Consider the following 18,556-nt stretch of genomic DNA (forward strand, 5'->3'; position numbering starts at 1 on the left):
GCGGGGGAGCTGGGGCCCAGGAGAGCTAGGGTGCGGGGGATCTGTGGCGCAAGGGAGCACCCTCCTCCCACGAGCCCCACCGGAGCATCATCGGTTCAGAACCCAGAAGTGCTACTCAGGGAAGACCCGATGCAGGCAGGTGGGGGCTGCGTGGGCTGTGCGGCAGCAGGACCCCCCTTCCTCTCCAGGGGCCTCCCCTTTGCACGGCTCTTGTCACCTCCCATCAGAAACCGTCCCCTCGGGGCACTTTCATGTCAGACAGGTGAAGGTAGCCATGTTGGGTCTTTGCAGAAACCATCTGCCCCTATGACCAGGGCCTGGATTTTACAGTTGACCATCCATCTGGGGCGTGGGGGACGGCCACCCAGACGCACGCGTCTGTCTGCTGGCACACAGCAGGGACAACAGGTCCTCAAAAACGTGTGGAGGCACTCCGAGGAGCCAGCACAACCTGAGTCACAGAACGCCAGTGTAGACACAGCCCACGAGCACCCGGATTTCCCCATGGCACCGCGTCCCATCGGGTCTCACCCATCAGTCCCCCACAGCGCCCAAGGGGACAGTGGGTGTGGCTGCTCCTCCGGGAGAGCCTGTGTCCCTGCCTGACCTCTTCAGGGTCGGTTTCCTTACACCTGCATTTTCCTGACTTGGTTTTCCTCTCGTAGTCCTGACTTTCCCATCAGCCCTTGGGAATCCAAGGTTGGTTTCCAGCTGAATATGGTGCATTACTGGAATTCCTAAATAACTTGTGGCTTAAAGTATTTTTGACTGTCAAAGGGACACGGTTGCGGCTGAATCAAATTCTTATTTTCTCATTTAATAAAGACCAGGTATTAATTTATATGGATAGAAACTTGTAAAACTATTTGCAAACACATTCTTTCATCCTCTTCAGGTAATTTATGAAAAATAGAGATGTAGCTTTATCAGACAGCTTCCTTTTCCAGTTAAACTGTTTGGAATTCTAATCCACATCAAAGGCTCAGGGCACTAACTTTCTTGGTAAAAGTTAGCACCGGTTTCTGGAGTCAAACTTGTGGATTTTATAGATGGAATGATTCACTTCTCGCCAAACACGGGGCTGCAGGCCGGTGACGCGGGGGCGGGGGTCCCGTTGGGGCTCTCTCTCGTGCGCCTCCTTCGGACTTGCCGTCTGTCGGAAGGCGATGTCCCGTCGATGGAAGTCAGACACCTTGGGAGTAAGTGCTTGCTTAGAAAATAGCTCTGCCAGGGGTTTCAAATGCCATGGACAGACATTTTAAACTTCTCAAAAACAGAAATTAGTAGAAATAGCATAAAATGGAATTATTCTTTTTTTCAGACTTGTGTTAATTGAAGGAGCTGCAGACCGGCAGACTGACATCTTAAATCGCCACATCGTCTGTCGTGGGGCTGGCGGGGGGGGGGGGGGCATTGTTTCTGTCTGTGGACCAAAATGACAGAAAGAAGGGAAACACACAAAAGATATTTGGTAAAGGCAGGTGGTCTGGATGAATAATGTGCCTTTCATTAACATAGTTCCCTTATTAACCGTATAATTAATTGCACATAGCCCAGGGAAGCTATGGAAATTGCATTCTGAGATGTATCAAAGCGGACTTACGCCTCAGAGTTCCGCGCAATTCACCATTAATGAAGCCAGCGATGGAGCCCTCAAATCTGTAATTATTACTTACTCTTTGAATGACAAGCAAAGAATTTTATCAGCAGAGTTTTAAATGAAAGAGGATTAGCAGCTAATGTTGAAATTGTTAATCTTGCGTCTGAAAATAATTTTGAAGAAAATGTTTTAGTGGGAGGAGAGGTCTGAGGACAGCATTTGCCATTAAAGTCGCCATTTTCTGCTTCTCTGTATGAATTTGTCCCCGGTGACAGCAGGGTGCAAATATTTTTGAAAGCGAATGAATATTTTATAGGATGCAGAGGTGCTCATGCATTCGAGGAGTGGATTATGCAACATTCCCAAATGTCCCGGCAGAGGTGACGGCGTCCAAAAGCCGGGCAGGGAAGAGAGCCCGCGCTGGAAAAACTGAATCTATGAGCATGTTCTAAAAGAAGTGGAAATCTGTTCAGTAGGATAGATCTGCGCCTTTCCCCCTTGCGGCTGCTCCTTAGATTTAAGATCACAAATAGCAAATATTGTCAGAGAAAAGCAGGCACACGAAGCACGAGGGTCCGTTTGTCCCGAAAGATCTCCTTGGCGATGCTGCCGTGGCTGGGGCACCGTGAACTCGTGGGTCCCCCACGCAGGGGCCTGGGTGAGGGCCCGTGGAGCTGTCCCACATCCTCAAGACGGGCTTCATATGACAAATATTTGTTGACCGCCAAGGCTCCACGCCTGACAGTGGAAAGACTGTAAGGGGTAAAATAATTGGCCTGTTGGGAGTTCCTAAAATGTATCAGGCATTTATTTCCTTGTCCTGAGTTTCCCACCGGCTTGATGGCACGGACTAAAACACTAAGTTTATAGCGCCATCTGTTTAGAACTCATGCCGCTATGAGCAGGAGACAGGCAGTGTTCAGGCTTCCAGACGCCCTGGAAGGTTGGTGTGGGAGGGACGGTCCCTTCTAGAGCCTTCCACAAATCCACATAGGTTCTGGGCCGACGGTCACTCTAGAGAGCCCAAGCCGGCCAGCGGAGCGGGACTCGGGCTCTGTGGCGGTTCTTCGTCGGATCTGCGCTGCCCCATGTGCGGGGCAGATGTGTTCTCTTTTCATTTCCTAAAAGTCTTGTTTTCTCAAACCTGATGTCTTACTGGTTTCCATCTTTAAAACATAAAAGACGTATTTTAACGCACTGGTCCTATCACTGGCTCCAGTTTGCGAATCTCTCATGGAACTTCTTGTGGCACCTGGGCACCTGCCGTGACAGCAGCCGTGGTTTAAGGGCTGGGGCTCGGGGGTCCGAAAGAGGTAACGCAGGGTCTCCAACCGACCGGGGCATAATTTAACTTGCTCAGGAGGGCGACGGCCGGTGACGGTGGGGTCCTGACGTCGTGGCGCGTGTGTTCCTGCCTGTGCACACACTCACACACCGTTGCGTTTTAGAATGCAGAATGATTTTACATTGTTAATTTGGGGATAAGCTATTGGCCGTTAATTTCCATGGCAGTTGGGGCAGACTTCAGTGGGATTTGGTGCAGAGATGAAAACCAGGGCTGTCAAATAGCTGAACACTTCGTCCATGCAGCCAAAGCGCGAAGCTTGTTGGAAATACGGACTCTTCCGGATTTTACCTAGACTTTTGACTTCGGGGAAAGTAAGGCTGTGACCTTGTTTCTCAGACAAACACAGGGGGACCTTTCTCCACTTGGTCGTATGACATAAAGGGCTGAGCAAATTCCAGAATCTTTTACAAAACGACAGGTCGCCGAAATTCAGGACTATGGGGAAGGGCAGGTCGGATGATCCGATAAGCAGACTAAAACCTGCCATTCCCTCTGTCGCTGAATCTTGGCACTTCTGCCCCCGAAATACAGGACACATCTGCCCGTCCCTCTGTGCCCTCTGCCTCCTGTTGTCCCCAAACGTCAGCCCCCATCATCCGTTGTGCGAGGGCCGGTCGTGTGCCTGAGTCCCCGCCTGCAGCGAGAGTGCCACTCTGAAAGCATCTCTCCCTTTGCCTAACACGCGCCAGGGGACGCCCGCTGCTCTGCCTGCAGACCCCAGGCGCGTCCAGGGCCGCCCAGCGTCCTCGGGCGCCACCCTTGGCGCCACCCCACTGCACACCCTCCCTCCGGCCGCCTCGGGCCGCTTTGTTTCTGGACTGCGCGGGGCCCCTTCCCGCCCTGGGCTCTCACCCCGGCTGCTGGGTCTCCCTGTCCCACCCCTCGGCTTCTGTGTGATGAGCCTCCCTTCCCACCAGGCGGGGTGCGCTCAGGAACCTGCTTTTCCGAGGGGCCTCCCTTCTGGGGTCTGGATCCTGCCTCCTGCCTCACGTCGTTTCCATCTCTGTGTCCTGTGTTTGGTTTTTTTTCTAAAATATTTGAGTGTTCCCACGCTGTGGGCACGCTCTAGGTACTTTGCAGTGGTTACTTCTCACCAATCCCTTCAAGCACGTGCCCTGTGTCCTTACCGCGCTCCGCTCATCTGAAGTTCTCTTCCTGATGGACTTTGTTTATCTGGCTGTGATCTGCTCTCCGGCGAGGACGGACTCTCTGCTGGGCCCGCGGAACACACAATGCCCAGCGGGCCTCATGGGCCTGCCACGCAGTCAGCGAAGAAGGACTGAACCCCTGGGCCAGCAGCACAGGGCCGGGCTCTGGGGCAGGGACGCGGGCCTGCCCTCCGGCCATCACGGGGCCCCCAGCTTCCACTCACCACGTCCAGGAGCCTCTCTGCCCTGAATTTAAACATTAATAGCTGTACGTGTACAGAAGAGATGGCGTAATTCTCTTATTTTCCATTGCTTGTAAGTTTTCATGTTTGACCCTTAACCCCTGCTCATATAACCTTAAGTTTTAAGATGTTAAATAAGGTAATAAGATTCATAAAATCGTTTACTTAAGCTCACCGTGCTGCTTGCAAAGCGACGGCCGGAAACACGGAGCCACCACCCACGGCTCCCTTTGTTGTCCCCTGAGGGACCTCGCCCGTCACCCCTGCGCGCACCGAGCGTGAGGTCCAGCGAGACGCCCCTCCCCCGGTCTGGGCGGGGCGAGGACCGAGCTGCCTATTCCTCCGCGCTGGTTAATTGGGACCAAATGTGTTCATTATTGACGATGTCCATCCAGGTTTTAGTTAGAAGTCTTCAGAAAATTGCAACTTTTCCTTCTCTACGAATCCGTCAAGTAAAGGTGAGCGGAAGCCACAGACCTGCGTGACGAGCGTGTCTCTGGCCCACGCACGCCCTCTTCCCGTGCCGCCCGGCTCCGTCCAGCGCCCGCTCAGGGTGACCCCGCCTCGGGTCCATTGTTTCCCAGTTCGAGAAATGCTGGCGGGCTCCCGCCTCCGTCCAAGACCTGTGCCTCATCCGCCGGACTCCTGATTCTGGCCCTCGTGCTGGACACGGACCCCCAGACCCAAAACCCCAGCGACATGACAGTGGAGCCCCCACTGGCTACGCTCTGCGTGACCAGGATTTAACCAGCTGTCACGTGCCCTTGCTGGCCTGTGTGCCTTGCTCTGTGTCTGCCCCTCCAGAAGCACGTGGGTCTCGGGGACTCTGGCCCCGGGTGGGGGTGGGGAGGGCCTCCCAGAAGTCCTTGGAGAAACGACGTTTTCTTCAGAGCTTTTGCCTGTTTTCCTAGTTCTTGCGTTTTGTGTTTTGTTTTTCAATTACAAAAGGGTTTTAAATAAAACAGGGAGTCCAGTGCTCCCAGCCTCCCAGCCAGCCTCCTGGGCCCCTTCCCCTCCTTCTGTGGCCGTGAGTGCTCCCCCTGCGCCTGGACGCGTGCTCGCTGGGGGCCGTCTCCAGCGCTGGCCCCACGGGGCAGTACGTGGACGTCTGTCCACGCTGGTAACGACCACACACTCCCCCGCTGGGTCGTGTGCAGACGGAGCTGCGGAGCCTCGGGGCCCCGGGCGTGGTCTCCACAGCTTCCCGGGGACGAGTCTGGGGGCAGTGAGTTGGCTCACACTTGTGTGGAAACGGCTTCTGCCGCCCACGCGAAGCCCCCCTGGCCGGGCTCCCTGCTCTCAGCCGATTCCCACGGAAGCGGTTCTAACCCTCACAGGACGAGGAGAGCCACGTGGGCAGACTCGCTGCGGCTCCTGTGCACCCGCAGGCTGAAGGCCACGCTGTGCTTGCTCTTCCCAAGGGAAGTGCACACGGACGGCCCAGGAGCGGGCTCTGGGCCGGCCTTGCCGGGGTCTGCGCCTGGTGCTGTTTTAGGAACGTGGTGCGTGTCCAGCGCTGCGCCAGTCCCCACCCACCGAGAGCCCAGCCGTCCTGGGGCGGAGAGTGGGCGCAGGGAGGGAGGGCTGCCCCCGGGGCGGAGAGTGGGCGCAAGGGACAGCGGGGGGGGGGGTGCGGGGGAGCTGCCCCCGTGGGGTCGCACTTCCCCGTCACGTTGCGGCAGCCGGAATACAGCTGTGTGGTTCGTGCGTCCATTTCCCGGTAAATTTTGTCTAAGCTGAGCAATGGCTGAAGGACCCGCGGATCATTTAGGCAGATCTCTCCTGGGCACTGGAATATCCCTAGTTTTTAATATCGCGTTTCGAATATCTTAACACGCAGGCCCCATAGGACGGGTACATAGCACCTAAGAGGGTCGGGTGCAGCGCTCTGTGGAGACGGGGGCAGAGCCCCTCCTGATGAGGCCGTGGCCGTGGCCCCGTGGCCGCATGAGCCCAGCGACACCGCTGACCCCCTCGGGCTTCTCCCTTCGTCTTTCATACTTTGTGCTTGGAATTCAAGCATTTAGCATAAACTTTTCCCTCTGACGTCAACGAGGACAGGTCACGGCGTTTGTTTCTAAAGAGAGAAAAGGCGCCCGTTTCCCCAGGTGGCAGCACAGCTTTCCCCGCTCTAGAAGCGCTGTCCTCCGCCCGCTGACCTTCAGCGCAAGCCTCGGGCCGCCGCGCAAGGACGGGCAGCGTCCGCCACCTGTGCTCTTCCCTCTCACCGACGGCTCCACGGTCACATCGGTCAGGTAACGTAGTGACAGGCGCCAGTGTAAAGAAGGCAATGGAAACCAAAACACAAAAATCAGGTCTTCCCGAACCCCCGCCGTCCCCGGCGCGCCTCGGCCTCGGCGGGAGCGTTTGCTTCTGTGACAAAACGAAGATTGGTTGGGACTCTTTCTACTTGGTCCGGGAGAACATGCTGCGCCAGGCAGCCGTCCCGGGGCCGCAGGTGCTGACCGAGGGACCTCGTGCGGCTGTGCGTGTGGCCCTCCGTCCTCCCGCAGGTCCGCACTCATCAGGGGGGCGTGTTTCCGCCGCTCGCTTTCATAACCGTCGTCCACGTGCACTTCCCACCCTCCATCGCTGGCGGTGAGAGAACCCCGAGTAAGGCGTGGCGTCTCTGACACTTAACGGAGCTAAACCTGTGGCCCCCGGGCTCCAGGCGCCTCCACGTGGCTCTGGCAGGTCGCCTGCCGCAGCTGGAACCCCCGAGGCACCGGACGAGCCAGTGCTGCCCCACCGGAGGGGCCCCAGCTCTGCGGCCCGCGTCCCCAAGGACCCATGACCAGCCTGCACGCGCCATCACCCCGGCGTTCGGAGGCGGGCATCGAGGGGTGGACGCGGGCTTGTTGAATGTGGCGAAACAGAGTAGTTTCAATAAGTGGGATTATTTCCTTAGCGATCCTGGAAGCTGGGCCTCGCTGTTGACACTAAACACTAACCGTCTCCGGCTATGGCTCTGCCTGAGCCAGAGGCACCACGGGCTGTGACCATCCGCTTTCCACACGCGAGCCCTTCTCTCTGAGCAGCCGCTGGACGGCACAGCTTCCCTTCACTGCCACTTTCCAGTGTCAGACTCCCCCCTCCATAAGCAGCAGTCCCCAGAAGGGAGCCAGGAGAGAGGACGAGGCTGAGTTCTGGAACCATCCTGATTTCAGGGCCGCACGGCCGCCCGAGCACATGGTAGCTCCCCCCACGCAGCACAGCAGCTGAGGGTCAGGAAGACCGCTGTCCCTCGTAAAAGGACACAACTATGGAACTACGAACTAGGGGTTTGATGACCCTTCTTGTTACTCGTGTCTTTGGTGGTGTCCATGACGGCGTCACTACACTCGCCTACAGCAACGGCGTGTCCCCAGGAATGGGGCCGCCCCGACTGCCCCTTGGGTGTGGCGTCCAGGCTGCGGTCAGTGGCTGGTGTTCACGGGACGTACTGTGTTGGGTTCATTAGGTAATGGTCAGTGTCCCCAGGACTGCGGTAGAGTCACAGGATCTGGAAGGGAATTGAAGAGAGTCTTGCTTTCTCCAATTTTTTTAATGTTTATTTATTTTTGAAAAAGAGAGACAGCAGGGGAGGGTCAGAGAGAGAGGAAGACACAGAATCTGAAGACAGCTCCAGGCTCTGAGCGGTCAGCACAGAGCCTGACACGGGGTCGAACCCACGAACCATGAGATCATGATCTGAGCCGAAGTCGGACGCTCGACTGACTGAGCCCCCGGGCGCCCCATCCCCATAAGAGAGTCCCCCTTCTTCTAAAGAAAAGCTGATCCCCGCCATGGTCACCGTCCTTTCTGCTCGTGCACGCTTATAGTTCACAGAGTGTATTTCACGTCCTGACCCGCTCAGCCCTCAGCCCCACCTTCTGAAGGACGGACTGAGTCTCAGTTTATGTAGCAGTAAATCAAAGGTCGGTGGGATTAGGTGGTTTGCCCAGAAGTAGAGCGGAGAAGCCGCTGTGTGAGGACCAATCCTCGCTGGTTATTACATTGTGAAGAAGTCTTTCAAAATCAAGTCCAGTGCCGGCTCCATTTTACTGCCTCCCAGTTCGGCAAAAGCTCCTTTAGGCTTTCCTGAAGGCTCTGTGGACGCCAGCCAAAGTCATCTCCTGAAGACACGAAGTGCTCTGTGATTATTAGCAAAACCCCATTATGTTCCAGCGCGTCCCAGATGCTCTGTATTTCTAGAAATCACTTCCCAACCTCACTGCATTGACAATTCGATCAGAAAACACTGCAGAAAATATTTAAGCCATCTTGACAAACTGTGGGCATGTCTCCAAGCAATAACATTCTCGTCCCAGAGGTTTGGGATTCTGTGTAAAATTACCCCATTAAATGTGGAGGCCAGTTGGTGTGACACAGGGACACTGTTTGAAAAGTCATCCGGTGGCACATCATCCTTGTGACCCAGAAAGTGTCTGTAATCTTCCTGTCCGTGCTCTAATAGTGTGAGCTAGAGGAGAGAAACGTAAGATGGCAGCTGGACTCGTGAGACGAGGATTAAACAGGAGAACCTCTGATGGGTCAAGATCTCCTGAAATCGGTGTCCTTCTCACTGGGCAGAAAACGCACAAGAAATGCTGGCACGTGGTCGCTGCTGTAATTGCTAAGCACGTGGCCCGAGGCCAGTGTCCGCCTGCGTGTGCGGTTATAACTCGCGGGACCCACGTTCTCCAGCCTGCGCGCCCTCTCCCACAGACGGTTTGATCTGGGTCCCTGGAAAGTACCAGAATTCAAGAAGGTTCAGACAGCTCCCCCTCAGGATTCATCTAAATTCAGCTTGAGTAAAATCCCCCTGATGGAGTTCAAGGATATGGAAATGCAAGGCCAAGTTCTTCCGGCCAAGAACCCTTTCAGAACCTCCCCCTCCGGCACCCACAGACACTAAGGGCGCAGTGAGCAGCTCTGACAGACCAAAGCCATGCCTCCAAACCTTCCTTACGAACCGGCTGTGGCTATCGCAATTAATTTCTCTAAGCTCTTCGGAAAGAATCCACTAACACTGAGCACCGACTCCACACAGTGGGTCCCACCTGCACGTGTCTGGCTCCCTTCTAGTACTGCTAACTAGTACTGTTAACTAGTACTAACAAGTATTACTATTACTCTTGACGAGTACTTTGTGTGTCCCAGGGCTTCTTTCTCAAAGCTTCGATCCCAAGGGACTCCCAAGGGCCCGGAACACGGACTGTGTAAGGTGATGCATGTGAGGCGGGTCCCTAACCAGCAGCTGCTCACGGCTCCTGGATGGCAGGTTCTAGAAACTCCCCCATCACACCAGTAACGGCGTGCATGACGTCCCAAGCATGGGGATTCTCACACAATGACAAAGACAGACTCGGGGAGACGTCACGGGGTTCAGACTCAGAAGGAAGAAGGGGCTCAGGGAGAATGGCTTTCTGAGCGCCCGCTGTGCCTGCAGGCTCCCCGGCTGCCAGCACGGCGCGGTGGCCACAGTGCCCACCCGGCACGGCTTGTAGACGTGCTGGAGGGATGGCCCAGAAAGAGAGAGGGCGGGGAGGAAACATACAACGAACCATTCCCAAGTCCTCATGTTGCCTTTCAGAACCATTCTCCGAGCTTCCAGAAGACTCTACCGCATTCTTTTGGGATGCTGTCATTGATGTGAAATGTTTGTGTGCAACACAAGTTACTTCTGGACGCTTCCAGGTTATGAGCAATCATCCAGCAAATACAGACCACATGCCAGAGCACATGCCGAGTGAAGGAGACGTGGCCCCCATTTTCAAAAATATTGATCTCATGAGAGGAAGAAGGTCCGGCCCCCCCGCCCCCACCCCCACGCTGTAGCACGGAGCAGAATGTGCTTAATGTCATAGGACATGGCTTTTAAAATAGTGTGTGATGAAGAGGGCGGAGCTGTAGGAAAGGAGGATCGGAGGCTGGCAGTAGGCACATCCCAGGCTCCCACAGGAGGACGTAGCGTTTGCACTGACCGTAAAGTCTGGATAGATTCACTCCCGAGAACTCGGCGTGAACAAAGTGTAGAGAGTGATGGCCATATGGGGCGGGCGTCAGACACGAGGAGACAGTCTCGTTGGGACAGAAAGGGGCAGGTCAGTAAAATGACGTTGAGACAAAGGACAGTGCACGTCTGGGCTCCTTTGGTGATTTTGAAGTGGCTGGTATCTGGGCCACAAGTGCTGATCCAGGTGTTCTGTGGAGGCGAAGGTCAGGGTGTGGGCAGGAGGCTGCAGCAGTGAGCCAAGACAAAACGGCGGCGTCCCGGCGGGCAGGCCCGAGACTGCTGGGGCTTCGGGCGTCAGACTAAGGGTTTCACGAATCTAGGCCTTGGCGTCCTCAAATTTAAGATGAAATCTCATCTCCACTTTTCAATTCAGGCAAGAATGTCCTATAAAAAAAAATGTCCAAAGCTGAGCTTTGGTGATCAGTAGGGGGAAAAGGCAGCCAATGCACATGTCAAGAAGGGCAGGGCTCACAGAAGCCTTATGGTTAGCTCTAGGTGGGGAGTTATTAGTGGCTTTTGTTTTCATTCTTCTGACCTTCAGCCTCTTTCTTTTCTATGATGCAGCATGTGTAATAAAAACGTACAGTCTCTCTCTCTCTCACACACAAATACACGCACAAATAAAACAAAAGTCTTCGAATGTCAGTTTTTAAATCAGCTCCAGCTACACGTTCACTCTGGGGGAAAGAACATGAGTAGTGTTCCAATTACATGTTAATCTCCCCGGTTATTCCCAAGGGCAGCCGCGTCTGAGGAGTCGCCGTCCTGTCCTCGTGCATGCGTCCCGCACCCTTGAGAGACAGGACCTCACAGGCCGTTTGTTTTTGCTGTGGTTTAAAACGCATTATTTTACAGACAACATGGAAATATCCTTTCCTGTCACAGGTGAATAGCATCTTGTCCCCAAACATGTAAGAGGAAAGTCTCCCGAACCGGGCGAGGGGAAATTATATCAGTTTAATATCACGGACATGGTTGAGGTGAACATGAGCACGGACACGGCTGGGGGGCGGGGGCGGGGATGACATCCGCACCTGTTTCACAGTTTCTGATCTTGAGGAAAGTCGGAAACACTGTAACCATGCACTCGAGCCAGAACTACCCCTCCTCCCTCCGCCCTGCACACACCACACTTTAGCTAGATAAGTATTTCACAAAACTTAAATTTTGTATCATGCTGAAATGTCCTTATTAGGATAACTTTGGCACAAAAATATCCATTCAACATTCCATGATTGTCTCCAAAAAAAGCAGGTGCAGTTGACGTTTTCTGAATTGGGCCACTTAAATTCGCTTCTTCCCTGTGCCAGGAACCCGGAGGGCCGAGTGGGGTCAGGCGTCAGGCACTGGTGAGGAGGGCCGAGTGGGGGTCCGGCACCAGGAACCCGGAGGGCCGAGTGGGGTCAGGCGTCAGGCACTGGTGAGGAGGGCCGAGTGGGGGTCCGGCGCCAGGAACCCGGAGGGCCGAGTGGGGGTCCCGGCACCAGGAACCCATGAGGAGGGCTGAGTGGGGGTCCGGCGCCAGGAACCCAGTGGGCCGAGTGGGGTCAGGCGTCAGGCACTGGTGAGGAGGGCTGAGTGGGGGTCCCGGCGCCAGGAACCCGGAGGGCCGAGTGGGGGTCCCGGCGCCAGGAACCCGTGAGGAGGGCCTGCCTTGGCGGGCCGAGAGTGTGTCTCGGAGAAAGCAGTCTCCGCTGTGTGGCTCCTGTGGTTCTCGTCATCTGCACAAAAGGCCGTCATCTGGTTCCCACAGTGGCTTCAGCAGGGGCCACGGAAGATATGTGGCCGTCATAGCCCAGGTCCCGGCTTCTGGTCACAGCCCATCGCTGGCCCTCCTGGGCCAGGCAGACTCTGAGGGTGATGCCTGCCCCCCACAGCACCCGCCCAGGCACGCACTGGCTTTCCATGGTGTGCAGACCGACGTGCACAGTAGGTGTTTGTTGAGTGGCTAACAGAATGAGCCAAGTCAGTACTGGTCCAACCTGTGACGGGAGGAACGAGGACCCAGCAAGACCGATGTCAGTTCCCTTCCTTCTCCCAGGAGCCTTCGAGCTCAGAGCAGCTGGCCGGGAGGAGACGCGGACAGGCCTGTCCTGGTCCCTGTGGGGGCTCACTTGGGGTGACAGGACAGTGGGGGCTGGTAGGGGGCCACGTGCCAATCCTTGGTGAGATGTTGGGGTGCCTGACCACTTGGGACCTGGGCCCGCGTGCGTGGGTTTTGTTTCTGGGAACAACTGAAGACCTGTGTCCACACACAGCACACTGCAGAGCCACACACGACACCTTCCAGGAGTGACACTTTCCTTCAGGCACAACAGAGCAACTGGAGTTTGGTTGTTGGAAATGTTTTTCCTCAAAATCATGGTCGTTTCGCTGCTACATAGATTGGTGATTCTGGCCCACGTGGTTGTCTTTGTGGGAGGGAGTGTTCCGGAAGCATTTCCTCATCCACGTCTAGTGATCGCTGCCAACAGACAGGTGTCCAGAAAAATTAAAGAGCCAAGCAACTAAGGGTCAGGATGTCTGGCTCAGTCGTGTTCGGTTCCATGTTTTAACCACTATGAGCTCTGTGACCTGCACCCACCCCCACCCCAACCCCCCCCCCCTGCCAGATCCAGAAAAGCAGGCCAGTTCCGAGGAAAATGGCTTCTGCCTGGACACACTGTCTACACCAGCTTTTGGTCAGCTGACCAGGTCTGGTCTATGCATGCACTTCCTTTCCCCCCGTCAGCTCATAGTAGCGGACAGGGCCCACATCGTGATCCGAGCGGCCTTGGTTCCCAGGCTCTGAACCTGGAGTGAACACGTCGGGAGCGCCTGGGAACCCCCCAGAAGAACACGGGCAGGGCTGTGGCCACGTCGTGTGCGCCGGGCAGGGGTGCGTCCTTCCTGGATCCGCTAGGCTTTGCCGCTGGCACTGCAGGGGAAGCGTGGGCCCCTCGAGTGTCGCGATGCTTCCGTGGGCAGAGGCCCTGACCCTGAGTTTCCGTTTCAGGCCTACATGGAGGACCACCTGAGGAACAAGAACCGGCTGGACAAGGAGTGGGAGGCGCTGTGCGCCTACCAGGCGGAGCCCAACAGCTCGCTCGTGGCCCAGAGGGAGGAGAACGCACCCAAGAACCGCTCCCCGGCGGTGCTGACCTGTACGTAGCCGCGGCCGGGGCCCTGGGGGGCGGCCCTCAGCGCCGGTGGGGGGGGGCCCGGGCTGCACCCTGCTCTCCCCTCGTTTCCCTGGGGTCCCCGTCCCCGGTGCTCGGCCGCGAGCACACCACCCCGGGGGCCCTCCCCAGCCGGAGAAGGGAGCCGGCGCCTTCCTCTGTGGCCCGGGGGACGGTCCCGGGCTGGGGAACGGCTGCACCCCGCTGGTAGCCGTCACTGCGTCACTTGAGACCCGTTTCTCAGCCACTGCGAACCTCCTCCTCGCCTGTAATCGGGGTCACACTGTCTGCCTCACAATCGCCAAGCCCTGAGGACGGTTAGCGTCGCGCCTGCCACACGGGCACGTGAGCCTCACACTCAGGTCCACCAGCATTGCCGGGGGCCCACTCTGGCCGGACTCCCCGCCAGAAACAGCGACACCCAAGACCCCAGTTCCGCACAGCGCCTTGCGCCGAGTAGGGGACACGGTTACGTTAGGGGTTGGATGTGGTAACAGTGACCCACGGAGGAAAGGCCACAGAGGACGGGAGCAGACAGGCCACCTGGCATGCCCTTTTCCAGCCGCTGGGGCCCCCTTTCTTGGGCTACTTAACTGGTGCACCAACTGCCTGTGTTCTAGCATGTTCCACACCAGGTTTGCACTCTGATTAACATATGAACCCACCTGCAGAGAGGAAAGAGGAGAGGGATCGGAAGGGAGTTTATGCCCAAAGCGCCCGACACAAAGGGCACTCGCGGAATGCTGACCCGTGGGCGGCAAGCGTGCGTGCGGAGGGTTACTGTCTGAGTCTCTGCAGACAAGGGGAGCTCGCACGCACGTCAAACACAATGAAATGTTGTCGGCTGACGTGTTTGAGGGCACGGCAAAGCCACACTCTCAGCAAAATCGGCGTCCACAGTGGGGGCGGCTCCCCACCCCCGTGGCCCAGACCCGGGACCCAGCCCGTTGGAGCCAGTGCCGCAGCCTGGTGCGGGGGCCACGGCCGCCTCCTGCCGCTGCCCCTCGCCTGGCCCGTCAGACGCCACAGCAGATGTTCCGATGTAAGCGGCAGTGATCTGACCTGACTTTACGGGTCAAAAAGGTTAAAAGCTGGCGTCTTGTGTTGCCTTAGACACTGACGTGGGCATCACAGATCCTTGAAATCTGAATGCGGTTGTGGGTGTGAGGTTTTCTAACAGGTCAGTGAGGGCTCAGGCTAGGTCCTCTGTCTCCATGAGGTCTGAGGAGTTTTTCCCTGAAGGGCTTTAAAAATAGGAGCTGTTGTCATCTATGTATCTATGTATTTTATATTTACAAGAAATGCAAAAAAAAAAAAAACAGCAATCGACTGACATATTTATTAGGTACCTGCTGTGTGCAGGGCTGCTGACAGGTGCCAGCGCTGACCGGCGCTGGGCGCAGGGCCGAGACGGGGAGCCCCAGAGTTCCGCCTGCACCGGGAACACTGAGCTGTCCGGGGCAGGCAGACACCTGCAAGCTCAGACCGTGTCCCTGGGTCTGCTCGCTGACGGCTAGCAGGTCCCTTCGGGTAAATATTAAATCTAAGCGTCTTCCCCCAGGACCCCTCCCACAGAGAAAGCCAGGCCGCGGCAGGTGCCTCCCGCCCCGGTGTCCCTGTGCCCACAGGCCAGGACCTTAGTGGCAGTGGCGTTTCCTATCCCAAGACCCTTCTTGGATCGGGGCGCTGGGGCGCAGTGGCCAGTACCCCGTCCCAGCATCCTGGCCCGGCGCTCTGGGCTGTCTGGGGTTGTGAAGGGGCAGCTGTGCTGGGCGCGGACGGCGGGGCAGGGCAAGCACACGGACACAGGAGCACTTCCGCAGATGAGCCCAGGGACCCCGCCGCCCACCATTGGGCCTCCTACACCTGCAGACGGAACCCTCAGCAGCGGATTTCTGCCTTCTTCCCTCCCTGAGCAGGACGCGGACTGCACGGCTTAAACTCTTCTTGGTCCTGCCAGACTCCACCGGAGACAACCTCCCTCCTGCCTTGATGGGCACGCACAGCCTGTGGACCCGCCGGGTGTCCAGGAGGGTGGCGGTGCTGTCGCCCGTGAGCAGGACACACCCTCCCCGGCGAGCCGAGCTCCGGGCCTGCGGCAGCGGGTGGCAGCCTGACCCGGCGTCCCTGCGTCATCTGCTCGGCCCCACGCTGCCTGGTTGGACAGGTTCCTGGGCGCACCTGGTGGGTCCCCACGGCCGGGGCCTCCTGTCCCCACAGACGCTCCTCCACCGGGAGACGGGACCCCTGACTCCACAGTACGCACCAGTCCGAGCCCGTGGTGGCTGCCCAGCGTGTCATCTCCTGCCCCGGGCACAGCCCACCCCCTCCCTGCGCCTTCCGCCCTCCTGCGCACCCCTACTTGTCTGGGACCGCCGGGGGGCCGCCCTGCTCCCGCACTGGGGCTTTTCCCTGCGGCCACCGCGGCCTGTGGGAAAGTGGCTGCGGTGTCCACCTTTCCTTCTCTGCCAGCCTGGAGCTTCCGGCTACTTCCACACCATCGTCCAGAGGACGGCTTAGGAGCAGGTGAGCCGGCGCAGTACGTGTGAGGGCATCGCTCAAGTGTAAAGAGTTTACTACACTTCCTAAATGTATTTGTAGGGGAGAATTATGCAGTATTCTGCTCATTTTCTTTTTAAATTAAGGGCAGGACGGTGACGCTGTTTTGGCGTACCATCTTAAAAAAGTTTTTTGATTCTGTGTCACAAAAACCAGGGAGAGATTAGGTAGAGATAAAGAACCTTGAGAGGCGAAACCAGAGAGAAGAGCCCGGACCTGGATGCGCAGAGACAGAGAGAAAGACACTTAACGGAACCTTCTCACAGCCCGGCTTCTGGGGCTTTGTTGTGAAAGAGGCCACACCGGGTGGCAGCTCTGGGCACCCCTGCCCTGCCTCGCAGACCTGGCCAGGTAGGGGTGATGGCTGACCTTGTTGGGCTGTCCCCCAAGGTCGGGGCACCCAGGTGGCACCAGACCCGGCCGGGTGTGAACACCAGTGACTGCAGAGCACAGGAACCGCCCCCCCCCGCAGGAATCACCCCTGCACCGGTCACTGCTGAGCACAGGAACCCACCCCCTGCATGGAGTCACCCCTGCACTGGCCACTGCCGAGCACAGGAACCCCCCCCTGCACAGAGTCACCCCTGCACCTGCCCAATGAGGGCACTGGGGCTCAAATCCTCTGCTGACAGGACTCTGCCCACACACGCTTGTGCACTAATTGACCTTTTCTGTGTCGGAAAAATGCACTCAAATTTCAAACATCCACAGAAAAGAATATTTGAAATACACACAGGACTGCAGGACTTTGGAGAGGCATCACTGTCCTTAAAACACAAAGAAAATTTCTTTCCAAACAAATCTTTGGTTTATTTTTTTAATGTTTTATTTATTTTTGAGAGAGACAGCATGAGCAGGGGACGGACAGAGAGAAAGAGGGAGACACAGAATCCGAAGCAGGCTCTAGGCTCCAAGCTGTCAGCACAGAGCCTGACACAGGGCTCGAACCCACGAACCATGAGATCATGACCTGAGCCGAAGCCGGATGCTTAACCGACTGAGCCACCCAGGCGCCAGAAATCTTTGCTTTGAATTTGTTTTTCTGAACCCTAAGCAGACTTGGCATAGAGGAATATTCTGGGCTGGGCACTTGACAGCGACCCAGACCTGCCCCGGCCTGCCCGTGAGCGTCCGTAGGCCGCCTGAGTCTGGGAAGCAAGCACGGTTTCTCCGCCTCTCATGGAGGAGGTTCCCCGCGCACATGGCTCCGCCACGATGCCGGACCTCCGGATAAGTGCCTGACGCGGCCGCCGTTTTCGGCCTCGGAGCCATCTGAGTCTCTGCCTCCGGTTCGGGGAGGCCTGGGGCTTGCTGGGGTCCAGGGACCCCGTCGCACGCTGCGGGCTTCCTCGTGGCTGCACCGCACAGAAGCCGTCCCAGCAGCCGCGCCGCCGGAGACTGGCCGGGAGGTTGTGTCTCAGGAAGTCGGGAGGAGGCACGTCCTCGGGGCGCCTACCAGTGGCATCCTCGCGCGGTCATGCGCAGACCCGCCACCAGCTCCTCGGGGTTCCGAGTGCATGGACTGTCGGCACCGTTTAACCGTCAGAGCTGATTTTCTATTCCCTTTACCCCTTTCCGTGAAGCTGGGCCACAGACTCGGGACACCTCCCACGCCGAGACTGTGTCCGCCCCTCAGCATTCCCTTCCCGTGGCTGCTCACAGACCCTTGACGCGGTGGAGGGCCTGAGGACGCCGGCCCCTCCGGACCAGCTCTAGTCTTGTGCAGAGGGATCGTGGTGGCCCTTTGGAGGGCGTGGACGCGCCCTCATCTGGCCCTGGGCCCGGCCCCTCCCCGCCCTGGGCACGCCCCACCCCGCCCTGGGCACGCCCCCTCCTGTCCCTGGGCACGCCCCTCCCGCCCTGGGCTCGCACCCCGCCCTGGGCTCGCACCCCGCCCTGGGCACTCTTCTATCTGCTGTAATTTCACATTCCCCGTGCGGCGGGCACGCCACAAGCCACAGGGTTCGCTCGTCTTGAGGTCGCCATCCGCTGCGGTCCGGGGCCTCTTCTGTCCCCCAGGACCCCAGTCCCCGCGCCCTCAGAGGTGCCAGAGAGGCGCTTTGCTTCGTCCTCGTTCACAGTCGAGAAGATGTTGATGCCTGTTCAACGTAGCACCTCCGTCTGTTGGCTTCCTACCACCTGTATTTTTTATAAACGTGACTTCCGTGTCCTCGAGTCAGCCACAGGGTCAGTAGGGGCCCTGCCCTCCCAAGGCCTCCCGCACACTGGCCCGGGGCTGGGAGGGGACTCGGCGGCTGCTCGGCAGCTGAGGCTTCGCCCACAGCCCTGCTGCACAGCCCGGGGGGCGAGGGGGGCCGCCCTCGCCCCGGTCATGTCCAGAAGCTCTTCCAGCGCCTGTGCGCCAGCCCCGGGGGCAGAGGCCGCACGCAACACGTCTCTGTCACCCTGACCGGCTAAGGTGAAGCAGTTAGGCTCAGGCCTCCCCTGGACCCTATGGAGGACAGGCCAGCGGGAAAGTCCGACAGCGGCGTTCCGGTGGGGC

The 18,556-nt window shown here is 57.7% G+C and overlaps 1 protein-coding gene across 1 annotated transcript in view; it reads left to right on the top strand.

Moving 5' to 3' along the window:
- Nucleotides 1-18,556, top strand: part of PTPRN2 (protein tyrosine phosphatase receptor type N2) — a 97,671-nt gene that overhangs the window by 29,062 nt on the left and 50,053 nt on the right. Inside the window, exon 4 of the mRNA XM_029920879.1 lies at nucleotides 13,332-13,479. Within this exon, the coding sequence (XP_029776739.1) occupies nucleotides 13,332-13,479 (148 nt within the window). The remainder of the gene's footprint in view (nucleotides 1-13,331; nucleotides 13,480-18,556) is intronic.

This window comes from Suricata suricatta, chromosome 2, assembly GCF_006229205.1.
Source record: "Suricata suricatta isolate VVHF042 chromosome 2, meerkat_22Aug2017_6uvM2_HiC, whole genome shotgun sequence".
In the NCBI taxonomy this organism is placed as follows: domain Eukaryota; kingdom Metazoa; phylum Chordata; class Mammalia; order Carnivora; family Herpestidae; genus Suricata; species Suricata suricatta.